Source organism: Nomascus leucogenys, chromosome 6, assembly GCF_006542625.1.
Source record: "Nomascus leucogenys isolate Asia chromosome 6, Asia_NLE_v1, whole genome shotgun sequence".
Classification (NCBI taxonomy): Eukaryota; Metazoa; Chordata; class Mammalia; order Primates; family Hylobatidae; genus Nomascus; species Nomascus leucogenys.
This window is the reverse complement of record NC_044386.1, coordinates 86450533-86477382: the sequence shown is the minus strand read 5'-3', so window position 1 is coordinate 86477382 and position 26850 is coordinate 86450533. Positions and strand designations below refer to the sequence as shown.

Genomic DNA, 26850 nt, shown 5'->3' with positions numbered 1-26850 from the left:
AATGCCTAGTGCTCTCCCAGCTCTGGCCCCCAGCATCAGTACATAGTGGGAACTCAGCCAATGTTGACTGAGCACATGAATACAGAGGAGATGCCTGGCCAGCCTGGAATCCCATCGCTCTGTCCCTTGAACCCTCAGAGTACTTTATCTGCACCTACTTCTTGTTTTAGAATCATTTTGGTCCTGCCTTATTGATCCCAACAAGGCCGTAGCGCCTTGATGGCTGGGTCTGTGGTCCCTCTTCCAATCCCCCACCTGAACAGCATGCAGACAACAAGTATCTGGGAATGAGGGAGAGAGGAAGAGGCAGACAAGCAGGCAGGGCTTCCTCCCGGGAGCCACAGCCTAGCATTAGTCTCCAATGTAAAAGTCAGCAAATGCCTTGCCTGAGCCTTGTTCTTCCAAGTGAGGAAGGTGGGGACAGCTGGTCTAAACGGCCCAGCAAGGCAGTATCATGCCACAATGGGAGTGCACGCTCTGGAATGAGAGGGCCTGAGTCCAAAGCCAGCTTCTCCATTCACTAGCTGTGAATCTGGGACACATGAGTTCACCAATGTGTTCCCTGGTTTCCTAATCTGTAAAATGAAAAATCACAACGCTTCTGCCTTATAAAGTTATAAGGATCAAGTTAACATGCAGGAAGCACTCTGAATAACAGTAAACAGCAAACTCTCAAGAAATGTTTCCCATCATCATCACCATCTCACCCCCTTCCAGCTATGACACTGAGAGTCCAGGTGACCTTCTGGATAGGGATGAAGTCAATGGTTTGAATGGGTGAAGGGGAGCACAGGGGCTCATGAAGCAGAGGGGAAGCCAGGCCTGTCAGCGCGGTGTCTTACCCAGAATCTTAACCCTGACTTGCTGGGCGACTCGCCCCTGATTCACATCTTCCCAGCAGAGGTGCAACTAGGCCAGTGCAAAGTGGCACTCATTCTCTGATGGCCAGGCTCGGGGAGGGTCCTCCCTTTGGAAGAAATAACCTAAGAATTCTCAACTTTCAGGCAAGCTGCCTGAGGAAGGGGCAGTAGGGAGGGAGAATTATGTCAACAGAGGATGCTGCCTTGGGTCAGAGCTCAAGAAACATCCCATCATCCTCATCCTACTCTACACAATCTAGAGGGCAGTTCACAGCAAACGACCACCTTTCAGTCTGGAGCACCGTGTCCGGCATCAGCCACCTCCAAGCTGCCCTGGGACTGCTATGGTTTCAAAGGCAAGCGTCTGCTTAGAAGGCTGTTGACTAAAAGTGCTACCTTGGCCCCAGTAGGGTTTTAAAATGGCACAGAAAATAAATCTAAAGCAGCAGATCTCAAAAGCTGAAAGCCCGGAGTCAAGTTCACCATCATGGCCTTTAATTTCTCAAGTGTTAACTTTGCTTCTAGCCTTCAGTTTGTTTTTAATAACTCAGTCCTTTCATATCAGGAATGTGACCTTCCTTCTGCAAAGCCCGGCACTCACGGTGATATTATTTTACAAAAATGTTAAAACAGATCCCCCAAAGTCACATCCCACACTGCCCAGGTCAGCCTGTTCTAAAGGGTTTCAGGCATCTCCTAATATTCCAAATGATGAGTTTCTTCATCTGACGCTGTCAGTCAAGGTCTGGAAGCAAATGGGCACAAAAACCAGTCCAATCCACTTTGATTCGCCAAGAAATATTAACTATTTCTTTTCCTGAGCCTCAGCAATAAAGTTCCAAACAAAATCCAACTTACATTTTCTAAAACTACCAGACCAGAATATAAAAAACTCCCCTCAATAAAAACTAAATGGATATTTCATTTGTTTTAAGCCCTTTGGCAGGTTCCATGCCAAAGCTGAAGAACTGAAGGACCCTACTGGGTTAGAAAAGTGAGTCTTGGAAAAACTGATCCAGCAGTCTCACCATGGAGGGATGTTGCGGAAACAATGGACCCTCCACTCCAAAACATCATGAGATAACGCACAACGATAAACAACACACCTAAATACGGAAACGTGTTTACAAAATAACATAAGGAGAAAAGAGAATGAAAACACCAGATATGCACTATGATCTCAGTGGCAAGGCACAGAGATATATATGCCTGATGCACAAACATCAGGACTGTGATCACACATAGACAGTTATGTTAGGGTGGTGGGATTATGTGCACTTTGACTTTATTTTCAAATTCCTTATATGTTGCTGTTTTAAGAAAAATTACACAATTATAAGATGAAACACTCAAATAAGTATATCTGAAACAGGTCTATAAATATCAGGGGGCTGGAGTCTGCACGGCTGTCCGTGGCTTTGCACCAAACCGCACACGTATGCTTAGCTGACCAGAGACCCTCGTTCTCCTGGGCATAAGGTTTGGGGGAATTTTCATTCACTCACATCTACCCGCCCCCCAGGGGAAATACAAACCCGGCATATGGTTGCCTTTCCTGCCACCACTGTTCTCAAGTTTCCCCGTTCTGTGGTGACCTCAACATCACCGTAACCAGAAACCTGATGGGCTGAGCTGGGCTGATGGTAGGGGTTGGGGGAGAGCCTTACCTTCAGGGCCCCCTCCCCACACTGGCGACTCGCCAGGGCTGCAGCTAGAGGGGGTTCCAGTTGTGTGCACGAGGAGATACTCACCCAAGTTATTATGTGCTGGGGACATCGGATTCGGGGATAGGTTTGGAGAACCTGCGAGGTGAGACACAGTTGTGAGACTTCACAAAAGATTCTTGGCCTGGAGAGCCAAATTACTAAACACTTACATATCAAGGTGGGGTAGCCCAACACAGCAGAAAGAAAACTCTGGACTGAGGGTCCCAGGAGAAGGCCTACCCCATACCCTTGCCTCTACTTTCCCTCCCTGGGCCCCAGTTTCTTGTCTGGAATGAATGGATTGAGTGGATGATCTCAGAGGTCTCATGATTATGATCTCAGAGGTCTCGGATGGTTTTATGATCCTAACCAAGACTCCCACCTCAGGGCTGCTAAGTTCTCAACTAGAATAGGTGACACCTTTTTTCTTTAGCTTACACCATCTGCCCTATTAACTATGCCCTCAGGAAAATGAGAGGAGCAGGGAAGCCCTTCTCCCAAGCTGCAAAGACCCAGGAAGCAGGAGGCCAGCCCTCCTACACAGGCGGGGCTTGAGGCCTCCCCAGCATCACCAGCCACTGATCTTGGTCAGAGGCTGCAGCAGCTCAGGTGCTGGAAAGATCAATTTCAGGAAACTCACAAACCTGCCTCAGAAACCCTGCAACTCAGCAACCAGACAAACACTTTATGCAAAAGATGATGATGCACGTGGGAAAAAGTCTATATCTACCCAATTCTTACTCTATTACATTTTCTACACCTCTCACCTCCAGAAAAAAGAACTCACATGGTATCAGCCTTCAAAAATAAACAGTGGACACTTTTCCAGAGCAGCATCCTGTTCGTCCCCCCTCCTCTGTTCCTCTATCAAGAAGGCTGCAGAGGCCTGGCGCAATGGCTCACATCTGTAATCCCAGCACTTTGAGAGGCTGAGACTGGGGGATCACTTGAGCCCAGGAGTTTGAGACCAGCCTGGGCGATATAGGGAGACCCCGTCTCTACAGAAAAAAAAAAAAATTAGCCATAAGTGGTGAAGGCTGAGGCTGGACAATTACTTGAGCCTAGAAGATCGAGGCTGCAGCGAGCTGTGTTTGCACCACTGCACACCAGCCTGGGCAGCAGTGAGACTGTTTAGAAAAATAAAAATAAAAAAGGAGACTATTTATTTATTAACCACCCTATGGGGTCTAATTCCACCCCATGAAATCTATCAGTCCTGAGACTGGGTCCAGCATCTGGCCTCAAGTGAATGCTGCCTTGCGCTGCTCAATCTCTTCTTTTGCCCCAACTCAGCTGTAACCTCCTTGAGGGCAAGGGAAGAACCACGGATTTCTCCTTCTCCCCTGTAACCCCAAACGCAAAGGGGGATGTGGAATATTCACTGAGAGAACTGAGTTACAGAATCAGTCACAGGGTCTAGACATCCCCACGAATCAGCTATGTGAGTTTGGCTAAGCCGTTTAACTTCTATAAGCCTTAATTTTTTCCTCAGGTATAAAATGAGGATATCATCATCTACTGTGTGACATGTAAAAATTAAGTAAGACCGTGCATATAAATATGCTTACACCATGACCACTACATGGTAGACACTCAATAAACGCTTGTCCCGTTTTGTGGTGGCCTGAACCACAAAGACCTAGGAAGTCCAAGGGGCTTCTTGCAAGTCTAAAAGGGCACGTATGTAGGTGAAGGGACGTGGGGAACAACAAGGTGACCCTCTGGCCCTGAGACACAACCACACCCTGGGTGGGCAGGGAAGCCAAGCCCGTGAGCAACTGGACTATCCAAGCAGGCAACTCTCAAGAACAGAGACTAAAACAGGAGAGCCCCCCGCCCCCACCACCCACACACTGGCTGGGGTCCGCAAGTCTGGTCTGTCTCTATTTTAGATAAAAAACTCATGTTCACAACAGGGCCCTGCAGGCACACTTAATGAGAAGAAAGGAAGAAGGGAGAGGGGACAGAGCAAAGGGAGGAAGAGGAGGGAGAAGAAACAAGAGCTGACAGGGTGAAATCTGGGCTACTCTTTCCAATCTCCAGCCCCTCTGGTCCATGTTTGTTTGTAACAATAATCATTGTGCAAATATGGAGAGCAGCAGAAAGGGAAGAGGGAGCGCAGAGTGGGAAGAAACACAGCAGCTGGAGACACGCTGCTCCGCTGGCCTGCTTCCCACGCCTGCATTGAATAGCTGCAAGCTTGCAGCGGTCACTTGGCATTGGATACAGGAAGGTCTTCAATGCATTCCAGCTGGTTCGAGCTGCTAGTCACTCCTCCGGGTGGGTGTGTTTTACCGGGTGTACTCAACCCAAAAGTGCCACGATGTCCAGGCTGGATTTCAGCAACTACAACGTACATGCGAGTCTCTTTCGGTCTCTCAGGAATTGCACAACCTCAGCTGGGTGCGGTGTAATCCCAGCACTTTGGGAGGCCGAGGCGGGCAGATCACCTGAGGTCAGGAGTTTGAGACCAGCCTAGCCAACATGGCGAAACCCTGTCTCTACTAAAAATACACAAATGAGCTGGGCATGGTGCTACATTGCCTGTAATCCCAGCTACTTGGGAGGCTGAGGCAGGATAATAGCTTGAACCCAGGAGGCAGAGGTTGCAGTGAGCTGAGATCACGCTACTACACGCCAGCCTGGGCAACAGAGGGAGACTCCGTCTGGGGTAGATGAGGGAAGGAACTGCACAGTCTCTCCTGGGCTATGTGCGAGGGCAGGTGGCTCCACTGTGTCTAGTGGCTCTGTGTGTACAAGGCATGCCCACCACCGGAATGGAACATCTGCGTGGCTCCCTCTCCCCTTCTCCCCCTCTCCCAACCACACACAACTCAGTACACATTCTATGTGGCAGCTGGGGTTCAATTCAAGAAGCTGCTGGTCTGGAGCCAATCTGGTCCTATAACAAATGATATGGGAAACATCTGGAGATGTAGCAGGAGAGAACTAAACCCTGCCCCTCATGGCAGGAGCACACACATCACATGTGGTTGTCACACAAAAATATTGGCTTCAGGGGTCTCCACTGGTCATCAGAAGAGGCATTAGTTCCATTCAGCCTCTTCTTGCCTCCCATGTGACTGCCTGAGGTGATCGAGGCCACTCTCCACCCTGCTGCTGGTGACATCTCACTAAGACACAGGCCCTGCTTACAGCCTGCAGTGGTTCCCATCAGCCCTGACTAAATGCCAAGTGGTCTGGCTAGCTTGAAGGTCCACCACACTCGGACCCCTGTGTGGCGGACCCTCCCATCTTCTCCCCACTGGAGAGAGTGCATCCTCCAGCCATGCTGAGCTCCCTGGGCTGGACACTCTCTGGACTCCAGACACACTGAGCTCTTACTGTCCCCAGAATGCACCAGGCTGTCCTGCCCAACCCCCATGACTCTGCCTGGCACACTCCTTGCCCACTCTGACAGCTTGGCTAATACTTACACATCACCAAGACTCAACCTGGGGAAAAACCTGGACTGCAAGATGCTGCTCCTCCCCAGACCGGGTGAAGTGGCCCTGCTGTGTGCCTGGTGCCAAGCGGCATCTTCCATCAGGGCTTACACGAGATGGCCCAGTGACTGCTGGCTGTCCTGTCAATCTCCCCCATCATCTGTGAGCAGCTCGGACCCTCTTCTATGCCCTGCCCCTTGCACATCGCGGTTACTCTACAAATACTGGAGACAGAGAGAGGAGGGAGGGAGGGAGGGGGCAAAGAGGAAAGGATGGAAGGGATGAACATACTAGCTGCTAATCAGTTAAGCATAAGAGCATGTCCCTGCATGACTGACCTGCGTCCATGCTGTGGTTCATCCGGTGGTCACTGGTTTCTCCATCTTCACTCAGGTAGCCAGGGGGTGGGGTCTCTGGGAATCAGAAGGAAGGTGGTCCGTTAAAAGGCCTTCACAGCTTGGCTCTGAGACACCTTTCGCAAACACATCACACATGCACACCATGATGCTAGCATCCGTGGCTCCAGGTCTCGGAGTAGAGGTTCCAGCTCTTGGTTCTGTTGTCCTCGCCCCTGTCCACCTCTGGCTCCCACTTGGATCATAACTGCCTTTGCTCACGCAGGACCGGATCAACTCCCAAGTCTGAAATGTGTACTCCTAGAGCCTCTGCCAGGCTAACTTATCCTGGTCCTTCAAGGTGAAGGTTAAGCCCCACCCCCTCCAGGGAGGCGTCCGGACTTGCCTCTGCCTCACCCCTTTCTGTCCTCTGAAGATCTGCAGGCTCAGACCCACCCTTTGGTCCCTACTATCTTCTCCTGTGCAGACTGGGTGTTATTATTTGTTGTCTCTAGGGGATGTGTCCTCGCTCAGCAGTTAGGTTGCAAGTTCAATGATGGCAAAGACAGTGTGATCTATTTCTCTGAAACCTCCCCCAGACCCTGACTGAAGCCCTCCAAGATTTGCTCTTTGAACAGGGAGTAGTTGACTTACCCCCGGGATGCCAGGGCTACCCGCAAAGGATCTGAGAAGGCTGGACAGTGGGTCTCTCCTTAACACTCTGACCCAAGCACACAGGCCTGTAGCCAACCTCAGCCCAGTAAACTAACCCAGGATGAACGTCACGTCCAAATTAGAATGCTCTAAGAGGAACGCAGCAGGATTACTGCCCCAGCAAGCAAAAGTGACTAGCCCAAGTGCTGCCAAGCACAGCTTTCCTGGAGTCTGAAAGTGCTGGTGATTCACACATTATTTGCATGTAAATGAGGGGCTTCTAAAAACATTTGCAGTCTTTGACAGCAAAGCCCATTTCTCCCTGCAGAGTGAAAACTCAAAGTCACTTCAATTCCCACCCAGGTTGGAGCCCCTCACCGAGGACTGATGCCCAGGCGAATTTACAGAGCCAGCTCTCCGCACTTGCTGCCTGGCCCTCAGTTCACTCCCCGCCTCTGCAGACCCCCAGTCTATTGGGACTGAACGCCAGTCCGGGCCTCAAGGGCGGTGAGAGAAACAGTGTTGCTATTTCCGCTTCCAAAATAAATGACTGCACCAAGGCTGGGCGGAAGGGTCATGCTGCTCCTCTATGCCAAGAAAAGCATCACTAGTGAGGGGGGAGCTGAGGTCATGGGTCCTCTCCCAACAGGGATGCGGTTCTGAGTCAGGGGCCCTCAGGCCAGAGCTGTGCACAAAGAGTGGGTGAGCGGGGGACGGCCAGGGGGCAGAGATTGGGGCCACAGGACTGATGTCGGGGCTGACCGCTGCCCCTGCCTCCCAGGCCAGCCTGTGCCGCCCACGTGCCTACCTGGAATATTGCTCTGGGGCTCGATGCCTGCGGGGAAGTTAGTGTTTTCGGGGATGGAATGGCTGTAGTCGTCCAGTGGGGGGAACTCGGCCGGGATCTCTGTGTGGCGTGGCACCAACACAGGAGGTAGAACTGTCCGGGGGAGACAGAGCAGAGGTGGCTCAGTGTCGATGCCAGACCAGCACCAAAGTCCCCGCACCCCCAAGTGCACCGCAGACCCTAGGGGGGATGGGGAGCGGGGGAGAGGTGATGACCTCCAGCACCTGCTGTCCCCACAGGCGGGCCAGGCAGCATACCTGGTGTCTCTACTCTCTGGTAGTGGTAGGGATTCACGCAGACCTCGTCCTTCTTCATATTGAAGGCGAACTCACACAGCTCCATGGCCCGCAGCTCGTGGTGGCTGTGCAGGTCCGGCCATCGCCACAGGCGGCAGTAGATGACATGAGGGAGCCCCTTCCGATGGGACACCTGCAACCGGCCATCCAGGGACCTGCCAGGATGGGGAGGGGCAGAAAGAGAGGGAAATGTGGATTGCGCTTGCTTTCTACAGAGTCCGGCCTCCTACTTTCAGACACTTGGAAAGCTCTCCCTCCCCTCATTTCTTCTAGATCCAGAGGTCCAGGAGATCAGAGCACTGCTAGCTCTGAGTGCTGGGAGGGATCTCAGGAGAAGACAACAAAGGCCCCCTGAGAAGACCCCCAGCTGGCAGAGCAGGCCTCACCCACCAGTCCCCAGTGGGTTCCCCAACTTTGTACTGCTCTTCAGGGAGCGGCATTCCACGGGAAGGGCCCGCACTTCAGTTGTGCTTGGAAAAGGTTCAGGAGCCACTCATCGGCTTCCTACTCAGCCCAGAGGTGTGGAAAGGGGACAGGGCTGGGGAGGACAATGAGAGTTCTTCAGGCACAGATATGAGGACTACAGTGATCCAAAGAAGAGTGACGAAGTACACAGGCTGCCTCCCCTCATTCACTCAGGTCTTCCCTTGCACATTAGAAAGTCAGGGGGAAAAAAGAAAACTTGCCTTTCCTCCTCTTTTTTTTTTTTTTTTTTTTTTTGAGACGGAGTCTCGCTCTGTTGCCCAGGCTGGAGTGTAGTGGCGCCATCTCGGCTCACTGCAAGCTCCGCCTCCCGGGTTCATGCCATTCTCCTGCCTCAGCCTCCCGAGTAGCTGGGACTACAGGCACTCGCCACTATGCCCAGCTAATTTTGTTTTTGTATTTTTGGTAGAGACATGGTTTCACTGTGTTAGCCAGGATGGTCTCAATCTCCTAACCTGGTGATCCGCCCACCTCAGCCTCCCAAAGTGCTGGGATTTCCAGGCGTGAACCACCGTGCCCGGCCCCTCCTTTCTCTCTTTTTTAGTTTTTTGTGGTGAGCAGAGAGGGAAAGAGGGAAATTAAAGGGTTTTTTTTTTTTTTTTTTTTTTACCTTTGATACAGGGTCTTGCTCTGTCACTCAGGCTGGAGTGCAGTGGCGTGATCTCAGCTCACTGCAACCTCCACCTCCCGGGCTCAAGTGATCCTCCCAGCTCAGCCTCCCAAGTAGCTGGGACTGCAGGCACACACTACTGTGCCTACCTACAATTGGCCAGTGCCATGACCCTCTGTGAACCATGTCTCCTATGGTGATTTGGCCAAGCAGCTATGACCCGGTGCCCTTACCTCTCAAGCCAGGCCAGTGTGTGGTCCCTGACCAGCAGCAGAGGTTCAGGGAAGTTTGTTAAAAATGTACATTCTCGGCGCCTACCCCAACCTACTAAATCAGCATCTTTCCCTTTGTGAAATCCCCAGGTGATCTGGATGACGAGAGTCTGGGTGACTTACAGGAAAGGACGACTGGGGAGCTTGGGGCGGCAAAAGCATCGTCAGCTATGGGCAAGGATGGGAGGCAGAAGGCTTCCGGAGGGACGTAAAACTTCAGATAGTGTCTGGTATTAGACAGGTGAGGAGGTGCCACTAAAATGGAGTCCCTTATTTAACACATATTTAATGAGCACCTATTATGTGTGGCACTAAGGATACAGTGGTAAGGAAAGAGACTTCACCATGAGAAAAGGCCAGCAAAGTGGTCCCTGTCTGCATGGACCCTCCACTCCACTGGGCAAGACTGACATCAATCAAATAATCACCAAAACCACTTTGGGAGGCCGAGGCGGGTGGAGAATTCATGGGCACTCTGTGAAGGAGGGGCTGGCCAGATGCCACCAACAGCACCAACCAAAGAGAGAAACAGAGGGATCCAATCACACTCTTCCAAGCCACTGGCCTGGGAAGGGGAAAGGACAAACAAAGGTCATAGCTGGGCTTGGTCACAGGAACTGACCCGGAGCTGCTGACTAAGGGCATCTTGAAGGATGTAATTACCTTCCTCCCGTGGGGCCCCAGAACAAGGAAGCCCTACAGCTGAAAAACAGTAATTACCAGGCAGATCTAGAAGACAGCCTGGGACTCGTCCCTGAGGTATAAAAGGAGGACTGGCGGATGTGGAGTCATAAGACCTGGGGTCAAGGAGGGTTCTACTCTCCTAGCTGGGAGACACTGGGCAGCTCATGAGCTTCCTAGGACACTCAGTTGTCGCATCTATAAAATGGGGTATTCTGCCCCCCAACCTCATAAAGCTTGGTTTCCATTTGAAAGTGCTTCATAAACACCCACAAATTAGCATTATTATTCTATATCACAGGAGATACTCCCCAAACCCAGCCCTGGAAAAGTAGGGTGAGCTGGGGGTTGAACAGGAGTAAAAGGGAGAGTGGGAAGTGGTGAGTGGGAACAGAGAATTATTCAGCTGTTCTCCTTCTCCTGCAAAGCCACTGGGTGCCCACAGATTAGGGAAGTGGCCACATTTGCTCTTCAGTGTTTGACAAAAGTCCCAAAAAATGGCCAGCTGGACATCATAGCCTCCTCTGCAAGAGAAGGCCTTGGAGAAAATCTCAGGGCAGCAGCGGGGGAGAATGGGGCTGTGGAGGTAAGCTCCATCTAGGTGATAGAAGTGGGTGGCCCTCTTGCCTTGAAAGTAGTATTAATCATACACGAATCACTTGGATATTAATTAAACTTTTAAAAGCAAGGGAGCTACAGTAATCAAGGCAGTATGGTAATGGCACAAGGACTGACAAACGGATCAATGGAACCCAACAGAGTCCAGAAATAGTTACATATATATGGACAACTGGATTCAACAAAGGTCCAAAGACAATTTAGTGGAGCAAGGACAGTCTTCAACAAATGGTGATGTAACAACTGGATATGTAAAAAAGATAATCTTCAAACTACACATTGTACCCTATACAAAAACAAACTGAAGTGAAACTTAAAACTCTAAAACTTCTAGAAGAAAACAGGAGAAAATCTTTGTGACTTTTTGGGATAGACAATGATTTCTCAGATACTACACCAAAAAGCACTTCATAAAAAAAAAAAAAAAATCAGACCGCATAAAGATTTAAGCTTCTGGTCTTTGAAAGACACTGTTAAACGAATAAAAAGGCAAGCACTAACTAACAGAAAATATTTGCAAGGCGTATATCTGATAATAGACCTGTTTCTAGAACTCTGAAAACTCAATATTAACAATTCAATCTTTTTTTCTTTTTTTTTTTTTGAGATGGAATCTCGCTCTGTCGCCCAGGCTGGAGTGCAGTGGTGTGATCTTGGCTTATTGCAAGCTCCGCCTCCTGCCTCAGCCTCCCGAGTAGCTGGGACTACAGACACCCGGCACCGCGCCTGGCTAATTTTTTGTATTTTTAGTAGAGACAGGGTTTCACTGTGTTAACCAGGATGGTGTCGAACTCCTGACCTTGTGATCCACCTGCCTCAGTCTCCCAAAGTGTTGGGATTACAGGCGTGAGCCACTGCACCCGGCCAACAATTCAATCTTTTAAACAAGAATAACATGATTTCAACAGACACTACCCAGAAAGATATGAAGACAACAAGCATAAGAAAAGATGCCTGACAACGTTGGTCATTAGAGAAGCACAAATTAAAACTACAATGAGATAGGACTACATACTTATTAGAATGGCTAAAATTAAAAAGCCTGATCATGGGATGTGGAGCAACTGGAACTCCCTTCCACTGCTGCTGCAAATGTAAAATGGTACAACTATTTTGGAAAACAGCTTGGAAGTTCCTTTCTAAAATATCTTATTTTGGGGGATACACAGTAGCTATACATATTTATAGGGTACTTGCGATATTTTGATACAAGCATACAATGTGTAATGATCAAATCTGGGTAATTGGGATATTCATCCCTCAAACATTTGGAAGTTTCTTAAAAAGCTAAAAAACCATAAGCCTACCATATGATCCACCATTCCACTTCAAAGTATTTACCCAAGAGAAATAAAAGCCTATGTCCAAAGACTTGTGCATGAATATAATGGCCCCAAATTGAAAACTATTCCACGTGTATTAACAGATGAATGAGCTATAACATATCCATACAAAGAAATACAACTCAGTAATAAAAAAGGATGAACTACTGATACATGCAACACTATGAATGAATCTAAATTAATGATACTGCGTGAGAGAAGCCAGGCATGATTCTGTTGGTGTAAAATTATAAGGTAATTTAAACTAAAGTAAAAGGCACACTAATCTTAATCTAGTGACAGAAAGCAGGGATAAGTCATTGCCTGGGGACAGAGGGAGTTACAGGGAGGGAGTAGGGATTGGAGGGAGCAATTACCAAGGTGCACTTGGAAACTTTTTTGGGGGTAAAGGTTATGTTTATTCTCTTACTGCTATGGTGGTTTTATAGGTATATACATATATCATCATTTGTCATACTGCACACTTTAAATATGCAAGGCTTATTATTTATAAATTATACCACCATTCCAAAAAAAGGCAATGGACTTAATAAGCCTGAGTTTAAATAACGGTTCAGTACTTGCTAACTGTACAAAGGTGAAAAAAATCACTTAGTGTCTTGGTCTTAATACTTTTCATCTGAAACACTGGCTGGACATGGTGGCTCACACTTGTAATCCCAGCATTTTGAGAAGCCAGGGCAGGTGGATCACTTGATCCCAGGAATTCGAGACCAGCCTGGCCAACATGGTGAAACCCCATCTCTACAAAAAATAGAAAAATTAGCTGGGTGTGGTGACCCATGCCTATAGTCCCAGCTACTCGGGAGGCTGAGATGGGAGGATTTCTTGAACCCAGGAGGTTGAGGCTGCAGTGAGCTGTGACTGCACCATAAGACTCCAGTCTGGGTAACAGAGTGAGAACCTGTCTTAAAAAAAAAAAAAAAAATTCTTTTCCCCCAGAGGGATTTAAAAAATTTAAAAATTAAATATTAGTAAGAACACTCAATATTAACAATCCAATTTTTAAAAAAAGAGATACATGATTTGAACAGACACTACCCAGAAAGATATTCCAGAAAGTGGCAGGAATCTATTGTCAGTATTGTCATGTAACTATTACTGCCTCTTTACTATGATAGTGCCCGGCAAAGTAAGGAACACGGTAGGTCCTCAACAACACATCTCTTTCCCTGCTTCGGCCATCTGGGTGCACAGTCAGGAGGGTCACAGTGAGTCCTCATGTCTGTCTGGTGCTTTGAATTTTCACACGGCTTCTGTGTTCCTTATCTCAGATCATTCTCACCACAATGCTGTGTGGTTAAGGCACATCTTACAATGGGCCCACCTCACTGTACACCCATACCTTGGAGAGGCAAAGTGCATGTCGCAGGATCACACAGCAGTCTGTATCAGGGCCATGCCAAGTGGCCAGCACTCCTGGCTGCCTGGCTGGGTTCTGATAGCAAGAAGACAGGCACCTTTCACTCTCCAGCTCGTGAGCACACGACCACCAGTCTGGCTTGGCATTACTTCCTAAAAGTCATCTGGACCATGCCCCTGCTTCTCTGGGCCATGCAATTCCCAAACTCACGACAGGGAAGACATCTCATTCACTTTTTACGCATCAGCAACAACTCCTCTTGGTTCGGAGTCTGGGCTGCCCAGAGCCCTGGCATTGTTCTTTCTTTCTCCCTCTGCCCCACTCAAAAATATATAGCAATCCTTACCAAAATAATAAGAGTGAATTGGGAGTTTCAGCTTCTGGATTTAATATAGCTGATGTGTCCCAAGCCTTATAGGGCACTGGGCCCATTAAGTAAATCCAATAAATAAGTCTTAATTCTGAGCTGATGTTACCATAAATATGCTTGGGTGCAGAAAATGGTCTATTTATGACCCACTCTTCTCCCTAGCCCAGCCCTTCCTCCCAGCCCAAGACCAGCTGCTGGCATTAGGAGGACAGTCTCAGGAACCTGCCATTGGGCCTCCTCCCCATCTATGACTGAGATCTCTCCCACACCCACTGGCTTCCTGATGAGAGACCCCCAAAGGTCGTTCTCTAGCAACTCCCTCAAGTTCCTCTGACAGAAGGTTTTAATCCTTAAATATATTCTTCCCTAGCAGAACAATTTCCTGTGGCAGGAAATTAGGTTTCCTCCCATTGGCTTCAAGTGGGACCCGTAAAGTGTCCCAAAATGGTGGTGAGAGCCACAGCCAAGGATGTGGCCATGCCAGAGCCCAACGCTGATGGTGAAGGTGAAGCCTGCCAGAGTGCACCCCAAGGACAGAGGGTGGGGCTGGGGCCCACCTCATGCCAAGTGCTACTCACGTCTGCACTTCCACCGGTCAGCCACTCACAGCCATTTGTGGGATAACACAGAGGCTGGGGAGAAGGTGAGGAGCACAGCACATACGTTCCAGAAACATGCCAAGATCTATTCAGCATGAACTACGTGCCAGGCACACGACAGCTATGTGAGCATGCAGAAACGGCAACACCCCCAGGACCCTCGCCCAGCTCAGGGAACTCATGAGGCTTGCCCAAGGTTATATAACTTGCAAATGGCAGAGCCAGAATTCAAACCCAGACCAGGGCTGATACATGGGAGATTGGGGCAGGTAGGATGAACAACGCTTTTTCTGTCATCCCATGCTGCATCACCATTATTAAAAGTGACCATTCATCAATCGCTGCATAGTTATTGAACACCTACCATATCCCAAGCACTGTGCCAGTTAACTGGGCCATAGAAGTGGACAAAGAGTAAATTTGTTAACATTATCATATTTCAGTTGAAACCTATTTTATTTAATACACACACATGCTCTTAATACTGAACTTTCTAGTCACTTTCAGACAAACTTTCTTTTTCAACTTGTCCATTGAGTAGTAATAGTAACAACAGAGGTGGAAATGACTGCTGCTATGTGCCAGGTACTGTGTTGGCCACTTGATGACTGTGACAGAGTGAATTAGTCACCCCTCTCCACAGCCACACTTTTTGCTCTGTGGCTCTGCCACTCCTCCTACTATGAGTGGCATGTATTTTCTTGTCCCGTGACTTTGGGGTAGACTATTGACTTGCATTGGCCAGTGGAATGTGGGCAAAAGGGACAGACTGCCATTGTATGTCTCTACCTGTCCTCTTGTACCTTTGCCATCATCATGGGACCTCCCTCTCCCACTCGCCCACCCCCAGGCAGCTACTGCCCCATAGGCTGGGCCCAGAAATGAAATGTGGAGCCAACCTAAGCCAAATCTGTGGCAAGGAACCAAGCCCAGGTAAGCCACAGAAGCATGAGTGAGCATAAACAATGGATTTAAGCTGCTGGATTTTTAGAGTGCTTTGTTACGCAACACTAGCTGACTGATGCACTGACTCCACCACCAGTTTTCCCAATTAACTTGTAAGTATCATTATCTCCATAGATGGATTGAGAAACAGAGCACCTGAGAGGTTACCCAACTTTCCTAACTTTTCCCAGAGTTAATATAAAGTGAAGCCAGGCTGCGTGACTCAGATTCTTTTCCCTAATTCTAAATGGGGCATACCCCTATGCCCAGATCTTGAAGCTGGATAAGACTTAATCATTTCAGAAGGACAACCTACCTAGAGGCCTTGGAGTCAATTTGCATAAAATGTGAACTTACCCCCAAATACTCATCTAATATTCATTTTTCAAAGTAGCCCCAAGTAGCATATTAATAACTCAAAAACCAAACCTCTGGCATACATTTCGCCTCAATTTATTCTGTATCTTTACATTTCCCATCTGCTATGTTTAATGGACAAAAAGGAGCTGTTTTAGATCTTGGGGTTGCCAGTGAATGTCCTGAACCCACACTGGTACATACACACATGTTCCCAGAACATACATGCTGTAGCAAATATGCCCATCTGCCCTCATAGTTTCATATCCTCCCCATCTCTTTCCCTTTGACAGCAGTCAAGCTACCCTACTATGCCCATGTTCACTCACCTGCAATTAAAATTTTTTTTTTTTGAGATGGAGTTTCACTCTTGTCACCCAAGCTAGAGTGCAATGGCACAATCTTGGCTCACTGCAACCTCTGCCCCCAGGGTTCAAGCAATTCTCCTCCCTCAGCCTCCTGAGTAGCTGGGATTATAGGTGCGCGCCACCACGCCCAGCTAAATTTTTGTATTTTTAGTAGAGATGGGGTTTCACCATGTTGGCCAGTCTGGTCTTGAACTCCTGACCTGTGATCAACCCACCTCAGCCTCCCAAAGTGCTGGGATTACAGGCGTGAGCCACCATGCCCGGCCCTAAAATCTTTATACTCTACTTAAATTTTGCATTCTACATGGGTTTTCTTTTTCTTTTTTTCTGGTTCAAAATAAAAGCAAGACTTGAGTGACTTCAAGTTTGGGTGAAGTGCTCACTCCATCAGACCTTCTGGAAAGGCAGAAAAAAAATCTGCTCGTGGCTTGAAAGTCTCCTTGCATCAGTTCCATTTGGCCTTTGAACTACAAGCTCACCTTGAGAGTTCTCTTTCTGCTGCTCTTTAATACGCCAAGTATTAGAACATGCCTTTATTTCTTCCATGCAATAGACCGTCCCAGGATAACTGCTTAATAAAGGAACAAATAAGAAAGCCCTGAAAACACCGTCTGCCAAGAGGGATGTTTGATTTGGGGGTTCACTTATTCCCTTTGGTACACACAGTCAAATCCAAAGCATCCTTTGTTCTGGGCAGAAGTTCTTCAGGGAGTTATGGGCCCAGTTCCCTGGGTGTATGTGACAAACCACAGAGGCCCAATGTTCAGAAAACAAAATGTCCTGGTGAGGCGACACTGGCTAACTCTATGTCTGCCTGAAAACTCACTTTGGAGAACTGTGACAGCTGACCCTTGAGGAAGCTTGAGGGCATCTGGTCCAATCCCTTCATTTTGGGGTTGAGGAAACAGACTCTGATGCATTAAGATCCTTGTTCAAGATCACTCAGCAAATTACTGAAGTGTGAGAAGGAGGCCTCACGATTGCCTCTTTCCTTGCAACCAAGCTGGTATTGCCAACCTTCTTCCAATGATGTTTGTAAAACACATGTGCGTCTACTTTCCTGCTTTGGTAGGTTAAGAACAGCAAGACAATTTTTTCTTTGTTGTATTGAATCTTAAGTTGCCTGAAGGTCTTTAAGATGACAAGTGTTTTCTATTTTTTTAAAAAAAGAGACTGAGCAGTTGTTGACTCTGCTTGAAAGACACATAATTTGATTATATTACGATTAGTGGTAGTAAAAAAAAATTAGCCTATAATTGTAATTTTCTAAAGCTTGGAATCAAAGAGTTACAAACAAAAGGAACTCGGGATGTACACTGAATATACTACACCCCGGCATTTTCAAAGATTTTTAAAACTGTTGTTGTTTATTTAAACTTCATTTCCAACATTAGCCTGTTCTTTTCATTTGGTGCCACAAAGAAATCTAGTGAGGTCAATCAAGTATGTGGTTGGCCAGGTTCTAGATAATTGAGGTCTCACTGCAAGTTCTACCACAGTGACCATGTGCTCTGCCTCTAGCTGAGTTTCCTGAGTGTTCTCAACAAGTTCTGTAAGTGTGCTAAGCATGTTTTTGAATGTTCCAGTTTAGATTGGCCATGAAGAGCTGAAAACAGGATTTCACAACCCTTGATACCAGTCACTAAAAATTGCCACCAAGAACAACTCAATTTTCATCTGAACTTATAAATGGACAATATCTAGTGCTTTGGGCATGAATGCTGCCAGTCTGGGGGGAAACCAAATAAAATGCCAGGCTGCAGCCCCGTATGCCATCCTCCAGACCAGCAGCTGGCCTCTTCTTCACTTCTCCCCATTATATTTAGTCCTCTCTTTCCCTCTGCTAGTTCTCCAGAATAGCCGGCTCAGGTCCATGACAAGTGCCCCAGGCAGATGGTGCAGCCTGGGCAGGAGCCACAGAGGTTGCAGGAGGCTCCTGGGCAGACCCTTGGAGGAGGAAGCCAGGAAACATCTTGCCTTATCCTTGGGAGGGCTGGACTCCACTGGAAACACACAAAGATCGCCTAGACCTTGGGCCATCCCACCTCCCAAGGGCCATGGGTGGGCACAGAACATGTACTTTCTGGAAAAGAAGAAGGTTGGTTACTGGAGAAAGTTCAGCTTGATGATAATTATCTCTAAAGCACGCAGACACTGAGAACTTTTCAACACCGGGCTATGGATTTGGCGAGGCCCAGAGTTTCCCAAGGTTGGCACTACTGATGTTTTGGGCTAATCTTTGTTGGGGGCTGGGGGGCTGTCCTGTGTAGAGACATGTATAGAATGCTTAACAGCCTGTCTGGCTTCCTCACACTGGATGCCACTAGCATGCCCACCTGCAGCTGTGACAACTGAAAAAAAATACCTCTAAACATTGCCAAATGTCCCCTGGGGGGCAAATCTGCTCTCTTCCCTCCCCTTGAGATCCCCCTAGGCTAAGGAAATGCTCTGAGATGAGCAAGATACGAGAAAACAGAAGGAATTCCCCCCCGCCAACCCCCCCACAAGACGGAGTTTCGCTCTTGTTGCCCAGGCTGGAGTACAGTGGCATGATCTTGGCTCACTGCAACCTCCAGTTCAGGTGATTCTCCTGCCTCAGCCTCCTGCGTAGCTGGGATTACAGGCATGCACCACCACACCTGGCTAATTTTTGCATTTTTAGTAGAGATAGGGTTCCACCATATTGGCCAGGCTGGTCTCAAACGCCTGTCCTCAGGTGATCCACCTGCTCCAGCCTCCCAAAGTGCTTGGATTACAGGCGTGAGCCACTGCGCCTGGCCAAACAGAAGCAATTTACACCTCAGAGCAAGCGTTTACCCAGCACTTCTCACTCAGTAACTCATTGGATAAAGGTATCCTGCAGGCTGAGTATCTCATCACTCCCATTTTACAGATGAAAAATTTTTGATGCTGAGCGACTTGCCCAGTCACCCAGCAAGGAACAGTGCCTGGGCTTGAACCTAGATGTTACACTCCAAACTCAGTTCTCTATGAGTACAAAGCACACCGGGTTTAAATCAGCAGAGATTCTCTTTTGGCTCTGGTGAGAGCCCCTCCCTTCCCCCATGCAAACAAGACGGTTAAATATTGAAGGAGAAGGAGGAGGAGAGTGTTTAGGGCTTTTCTATTTAATAGCTTTGGTCTTCACAAACTTTGTTCTCCAAGCACCAAGTTGATGGGGATTGCTTTTCCTTGGGTGTCGGCAGGATCATAGAACTTTCAAGTCACAAATAAAAGATGCTACAAAAATCCGGATTGGTCTGTGACTACTGAAGAAAGGGAAAAATTGCCAGGCTTCACAGAATCTTCTGGGTGGCCATTTCACTCTGCTGAAAATAGGCCTGACAATGGTTTACGTTTTTTTAAGAGATTACTCATGGACCCATTCAGCATACTCGCAGCCCTTGGCAACGTTCTGATGGGCTTAAGGCAACAGCGGACTTCACCTCAGCCTTCATTAAAATCCCTCACCCCCAAGGCTGACCTCCAACAATACAGGAAGCTTGAAATGGAGTCAGTCACAAAGCCAGCTGTGTTCAGACCCATCTTCTCATTCTGGGTGATCTGGGCCTCTCGCTCCGCAGCCGGCCTGTTCATGTAGCCAACACTTAAGAGTCTCTCTGTTTCCAAACTACTTTGGGTAATCAAATTAATTTGCATTGTCAGTTTGAGGGAGAAGAAAATAAAATGCCCATAGGACAGAAAGGATTCCTTCATTCTATGACAACATGATGCTCCATTTGGTGGAAACAAAAATGAGTATTTAGGTAAAAACATTTATCAGCCCCAAAACTCTAACTTTGTAAAAACAGAATAGAAGATACTAGAGGCTGAAAAGGGTAGAAGGAATAGAGGGATGGGGAGAAATTTGTTAAAGGTCTCAAAATTACAGCTAAAGAGGAAAAATCAGTTCTAGTGTCCTATACCACTGTAGGATGATTATACTTAACAATAATGTAGTATATAGTTTCAAATATCTAGCAATCATATATTACAATAATATTATTACATAGTTTACAATTATGTAATATATGATTGTTACTATGTATAATAATATATTACATAGTTTCAAATAGGAGGATATTGAATGCTTATATAGTAACATACATAGTAACATTCATATATTACATAGTTTCAGATAGAAGGAGGATATTGAATGCTTCCAACACAAAGAAATGATAAATGCTTGACACGATGGAGATGCTAATTAACCTGATGTGATCACCATAATGACATTAATATGTATCAAAACATCACTATGTATCCCATGAATAGGGACAATTATTTGTCAATTAAAAAAATCAAATATTTTTCAAAAACTCTAACTTTGGAGGGAAAGGTAAAAAGAGAAAATGGGCTGGGCGCAATGGCTCATGCCTGTAATCCCAGCACTTTGTGAGGCTGAGGCAGGTGGATCACAAGGTCAGGAGTTCGAGACCAGCCTGGCCAACATAGTGAAACCCTGTCTCTACTACAAATAACAAAAATTAGCCGGGCATGGTGGCGCACGCCTGTAGTCCCAGCTACTCAGGAGGCTGAGGCAGTAGAATCGCTTGAACCCAGGAGGTGGAGGTTGCAATGAGCCGAGATTGCGCCACTGCACTCCAGCCTGGGCAACAGAGAGAGACTCCATCTCAAATAAATAAATAAAATAAATAAATAAATAAGTAAATTAAATAAATAAATAAATAAATAAATGGGGAGAAACAGCTATTGGAGACTCTGAGATAATGGTTTCATCTTAGACCCTCTTCCCCAGAGAAAAGAAAACAGGCTTAGAGGTGGCAAGGTGGAACTGAAACACAGATCTGGGCCTTCCACTAATATATGAATGTCTTAAGACTGAGATATAAGGCCTGGCGTGGTGGCTCAGGCCTGTAATCCCAGCACTTTGGGAAGCCAAGGTGGGTAGATCACCTGAGGTCAGGAGTTCCAAGACTAACCTGGCCAACATGGTGAAACCCCGTCTCTACTAAAAATACAAAAAAATTAGCCAGGCATGGTGGTGGGCACCTGTAATCCCAGCTACTGGGGAGGCTGAGGCAAGAGAATCACTTGAACCTGGGAGGTGGAGGTTGCAGTGACCCGCGATTGTGCCACTGCACTCTAGCCTGGGCGACAGAGCGAGACTCCATCTCAAAAAAAAAAAAAAAAAAAAAAAAAAAAAAAAAAAAAAAAAAAAAAAAGAAGACTGAGAAATAGCTTTGCTCTCTTAAAAAAAAAAAAAGCAGGACATGGAAAAGTCCCCTCCCTTGACAACTGCAATTTCTCAAGTCTTATCTGCCTGCAAACCTCACTATTAGTTCAACTTCACAAAACAAACAATTCTTATTACAGGACTCTTAGTCATTCTGTTTTTCACTTTCTTCCACCGAGCAGAAGCCATTAGGTCTGGGTATCCTCTCTCTGCCCTCTTTTCCCAGACCTGGTTCCCAGCCTCCCGCCTCCTGCAGTCAGGTCTGCCTGAATCGGAGCACCATGAATCACTTCCCGTGGGCAGACTGCACGCTTGGGGGTGGGATTTACTTTCTTTCTTTCTTTCTTTTTTTCCTGGAAAAGATTCTCACAGACTTTTGGGGTAAAACAAGGGGAACCAGGCGATGATAACTGGCGGCCTTGTTCTATCAAAACAAATCTTAAAGTTTCCAAAGACTTACAGAAAATGTCAGGCGGGCATTCCTGACTGGGGGCGGGGGTTGGGGAGAGGTGAAGAGGGCAAATGAGGAGGTTTTGTGTTAATTGCACAGTTTTGACTTCCTTAATTATGAGTCACCGGCCAGAGAGATAAAACAATGTCACAAGTGCTGCATAACATGCAACGGGTCAACCAGGCGACTCAGTGACATTCACGCGGAGAGGCAGTGCCTCAGGACAAGCGCTCACTCCACTGATTTTACAACAATTCCTAGCAAATGTCACACAGTATGGTTGGGAAAGGAACATTCCCCATCTCAGTCTTATGACATTTACAACTCAGTCCCTTCTTTTTAAAAGAAGCCCCCAAAGTCTTCAGGACTTGCAAACCCTTCAGTTAGCCACTGCTGGGTATGAATGGGGAGCTGGAAGTAAAGGAAAGGTGGGAAATGACCATGTTTCTTGAAAAAGTTAGTTTAAGGACCACGGAGTTAAAGAGGTACCTTTATGTGCAAAAAATGCAGCATTTGCATGACAGCAATTGCTAACGTTCCATACACATTCTCTTGCTTTCTGAACCAAAGCTTTACAAGCTTATATAAGCAGTTTCCATCCCAAATGGTAACAAAGAATGGGTGCCCTGTATATTCTGGCATCTGTACCCTGAGGACAGTTAAGTGGCCAATTAGCATTCCTTTCTGTCTAAGGGTACAGACCTCCTATTGTACCTAAAAATAAAAGGTTCTGGTTCATTGGGGCAATTCACCTAAGACAGCAAAGAACCCCTATGGGCAGGAAAACAGGAATTCCACACAAGCAAGAAGAGAGGACTTCAGAGAAGCTAGGCCCACACTTACAATGCCAGAGTGGCAATAGCCCTCCTCGATTAAACCGGCCTCATCAACTAAGTGGCCCTTGTGTGAAAGCTGCATCCCTAAAACAGCTACAATCAGGAACAAGCAAAGGCTTCCAGGTGAGGCGTCCTCCCGCTGGGTCCTAGATACTTAACAACTCTCCCCGTTATCAGCCCACCCAGTCCCAGCTGAGATTCAGAGCACCTGCCCACCCACCACCTCACCCTCACTTCCTAGGCAGGCCTGATTTACAGGCATAGAAACTCAAAATGCTGAACAGGCCCAAGCAGTGGAGGTAAAATGTTGCAGCCACAGTGTCTGAATGTGGGGCTCCTGCACTCTTGGCCACCAGCATAGTGAGCTGAGGTGCAGGTGGGGACAGAGCCCTCGGAGGTCCAATTATCTTCCAGCTCAAACAGTAACCCACTCTGTGGCTTTCTGCTAAGAATGACCTCTCTCCATCCTCCCCTCCTTGAACTCTTACAGTCCACCGTCCCCACTGTCCCGCACTCTTCAAATTCATCATCATTTAGCACCAAAAGCCTGGTATGATGAAGTGACTTCTGTGTGTTTCTGACTTCCCTTCCCAACTGTGCCAGGAGCTCCTTGAGGGAAAGGAAACCTAGCTTAACTTTGCCTGCATCCTGGAAGGAGCAAGGGGCTTCCAGGTCACATTTACTCAGAAAATAGTAATGGTAATGGCATTATTAACTGATAGTGTGCATCAGCACCTGGTAAGCTTCATAGCACCTTTCAGAAGACGTACGAAATAAGCAAAGATCTCAGGCTGCCCACCAGCCTTGTGAACCCGATCAAGAAGTCAAGCCTCATAGCAAAGGGATCCACAGACGCACATTACCGCCATGGGCCCAATACCAGAAGTGTTCTTTAAGCAATCAGCTGGTCTTGAGAGGTGCAATTAAAAACAGCAGGGGAATGACAGCCACAGGAGCCAGTTAGGCGAAAGCAACCAGCGGGGAAGTGCAGGAAGCTGAAATGTTTTTGAATGAGGAAGCTCTGCCCACTTGCCATACCAGGGAGAGAGAGTCATCTGTGGCTAAGGTTGTAGGCAGACATTAAGTAGAGCGATTTGCAATAAACTTGCTCAACAAATATTTGTTAACTGGAGATTTTTATCAGTATTGGATTTAATAGAGGAGAAAGCACACAGATATATGGCCCACACTGGGGATGGACTGGAGCCCTGGCCGCTCATTCGATGACAGGGGTGTGTGTGGTCCTCCCTCTGGCTGTGCTACCAACTCATGGAGGAGTCCTCTTAGGTATGGATTATCTCATTTAAAAAATGATGGGTTCAACGGATCTCTAGTGTCTCCTCACCTTCTAGTACCTTCTAGCATTCCAAATACCTATGAAATATACTAATTTGCAGGGGGAAGCGGCTTAAAGGTGTTCTGTGTCTATACTTCTCATTCCTTCAATGCTTTTAGGCACCTAGGGCCTTGGAGAAAACCTGAACCATAATATAGCAGCAGAGCAAATAAGTAATCAAAAATGTGGGCTACCAACAAAAATTCCTCTTCCCTACTGTACATGGAGCAACGAACAGAAAGGATGAGAGAGAAAACTTCAGAACCTTGACTCTTTCTGCAGGTTAGAAGCAAACACAAAAGCCAAGTAAGCCCCAAACCCGACGCCAACATCAACTGAACAGTGGCAGTCATAGCTGTCATGTGGGATATAAAGGAATTAAATTGATTTCAAACGACTTCCTGAGAGAGGACGTTGCTTTAAACCAGAAAGGTGAGGGAGGCTGCAGAATTACTGACCTCAAAAATCAGAGGTCATGGAATGAATGAGACAGGTAGACAGGTTCCAGACATGCTCACATCTGTGGCTGGTAGAATTGGACCTGGACACGATACTGGGGTGGGGGTGGGGAGGGTGGTGTGCAAATGTCCTTTTGCAGAATATTCCAGCCTCAGAACCACAGGACTTTGGAGCTGGTGGGGGGCATTTCACCACCACCTTCTTTTCCCCCCAAACACGTGAGGAAACTGGGGCCCAGGAAGGGATGGCATTTACCCAGGGATCCTTCTGAGTGAGCTCCTAGGTTGTTTTTTTTCTACTCCAGGAATCATGACCCCAAAACTATGGCCCCAAATAGAAAACTCAGCTGTCGGCGTAACTGAACAAAGAAGCTAACACCACAATAAACGGCAGGAGCTTCCATCAAGAGCAGAAAGAACAGAGTGGTTTCTGTGGAGGAGCGGCTGTGCCTGGCATTTCCTACCCTGCACACACCCAGCTGTAGGGGCCACACTCCACACTGTAGCCTGTCTTTCAAGTCGGCCCGGCTGTCAAGCCTGGGCCCATCTCCCGGGCTCTGTAAACAGTTCTGGCGCTCTCTCTCTCCCTCTCTCTCTTCCCTCCTCCACTCTCAGAACACCACTCGTCACTGGGGCCTGGATTGTTTGGTAACAATGGAGGGGAACGTTAAACAAGAGTTGACGACGGGAAGTGAATCACTGAATTCTCAAACAGGCTCTGTGGAAGGAGCAAAGAACGGTGGGAGGAGCCCCTGGCAGGGCCTGGTGGGGTGCAGGGGAATCTCTGGAGGCTGCTCTCTTCTCACCCCGCCAAAGGACACCCTTCCAACTCTGCCTGGCTGTAACCAGGTAGCAGCTTCATATGTCAGGCCCCATCTAGCTCCCAAATCACCCCCGCTACTTCCGAGTTTCCCTGGTGTTCTCTGCTCCTTGGATTAAGCAGGAGGGAGAAATGGAGAAAGAGCCTTGCTTCTACAAACACTGACCCAACTTTGTCCCCATACACCTTAAAAAGTCTGAACCTGAAGAGGCGGCTACAGGCTCTAACAGAAGGAAAAGGCTCATTCTTCTCTCCCCGCTCAGAGCATCAGCTACTTAAATGGAGATGTTCTCAAAGGAAAATATAAAACACAGAGACAATGTCTCTTAAGTGTCTGAGAGAAGTCCCTCCCCACTCCCCACCCCCAAACACACATCCCCTCTCCTAAGTCTGCACTGACTCCCACTCAACCCTGGTGCCATGGAACAGCCCCCTCCAGCCTCCAGACTACCCGCTCTAGGCCGCACCTCCACTGACAGCTGCTCTGGCTACGTGCCCTGGGCCCATAACCTTCAAAGTCTGGTCTCTGGCAGGCTGTCACATTTTATTCAAATGATGTGTAGGCATACTCTCTGCTACTCCAAAGAACAGTTGATCATCCAGTCTGTATTTACTACAGGCCTACTATGTGCAAGGCACTTGGTGAGTACCTCTGTCTTAACTTCCTTTGCAAAAAATCAAAGATTAATGGCTCAATCTAGGAAACATTTAAGATTCTATGTGCAGGAAGAACAGGGCTGGGTACCCCTTAGTATATGTAAATGTGTCTTCAGTTTTGCTTCATAGGCTCTCTTTTCACAACTAGTATTCCCACGTCTATTTCACCCTCATTGAGGAGTTAACACTGACCAGTTGCTTCCTAGAAGCAAGTTTTATGGTAAGCACTCTATATTTAAGTACTTTAATCGTGTAGGACAGGGCCTCATCTTCCAAAAGATGACAATGAAGCACAGAGAGGTTAAGAGTATTCCACAAGGTCACCCAGCAGGCAGGGGAGCAGAGCTGAACTCTGAACTCTAAACATAAAAGCCCAGCTTCTTCCCACTGTGTCAAGCTGTTGTTCTGCGCGCCCCAGCCGCCTTGCAGGGGGACACGGTGGAAGCAACAGAAGACTGGAAATCGGGACTTGCATTGGAAAGCTGGCTCCTCTCCTTACCACCTGGGCCACCTCAGGCCAAGTGCCTCATCTCCGGGGGCCGATTTCCTCATTGGTATAAAGGGGCCATGTGAGAAGTGGTTCCTGTAGAGATTGCACATGAAGGCCCTTCATAAACCGAGAAGTGCCACACTGACATACGGTGTCACCCATCATCTTTCATTCACGAACCAGAAAATCCTGCCCAGTGATGTTGCCGAACATGCACTCTTGAATTTTAACGTTATTCCTGGAACAAGCTTGTGCAAGGTCAGGAGACTGTAAGATGTCAGAACATTCTAGAAACATCATCTGGGAGAATTATTTTGTCTTTTCTGTTTTTTGTTTTTGTTTTTTTTTTTTTTAAATGGCACAGCATCCTTGAGCACAGGATGAGAGATTAACAATCTCTTTCCCAGGCCTATCAAATTTTGCCAAGCCTTCTTGAAACTGCCCCCTTCGCG

General features: G+C 47.5%; 1 protein-coding gene across 3 annotated transcripts in view; it reads right to left on the bottom strand.

The window, feature by feature from the left end:
* SMAD3 (SMAD family member 3) overlaps nucleotides 1-26850 on the bottom strand; it is a 128465-nt gene that overhangs the window by 21918 nt on the left and 79697 nt on the right. For 2 of the 3 annotated variants that reach the window (XM_003267130.4, XM_012507365.2), the window contains exons 2-5: nucleotides 8106-8299; nucleotides 7810-7941; nucleotides 6351-6425; nucleotides 2612-2662 (exon numbers count right to left, since the gene is read on the bottom strand). In XM_003267130.4, coding sequence (XP_003267178.2) covers nucleotides 2612-2662; nucleotides 6351-6425; nucleotides 7810-7941; nucleotides 8106-8299 — 452 coding nt within the window. The remainder of the gene's footprint in view (nucleotides 1-2611; nucleotides 2663-6350; nucleotides 6426-7809; nucleotides 7942-8105; nucleotides 8300-26850) is intronic. The other variant, XM_030814628.1, reaches the window with a different exon arrangement.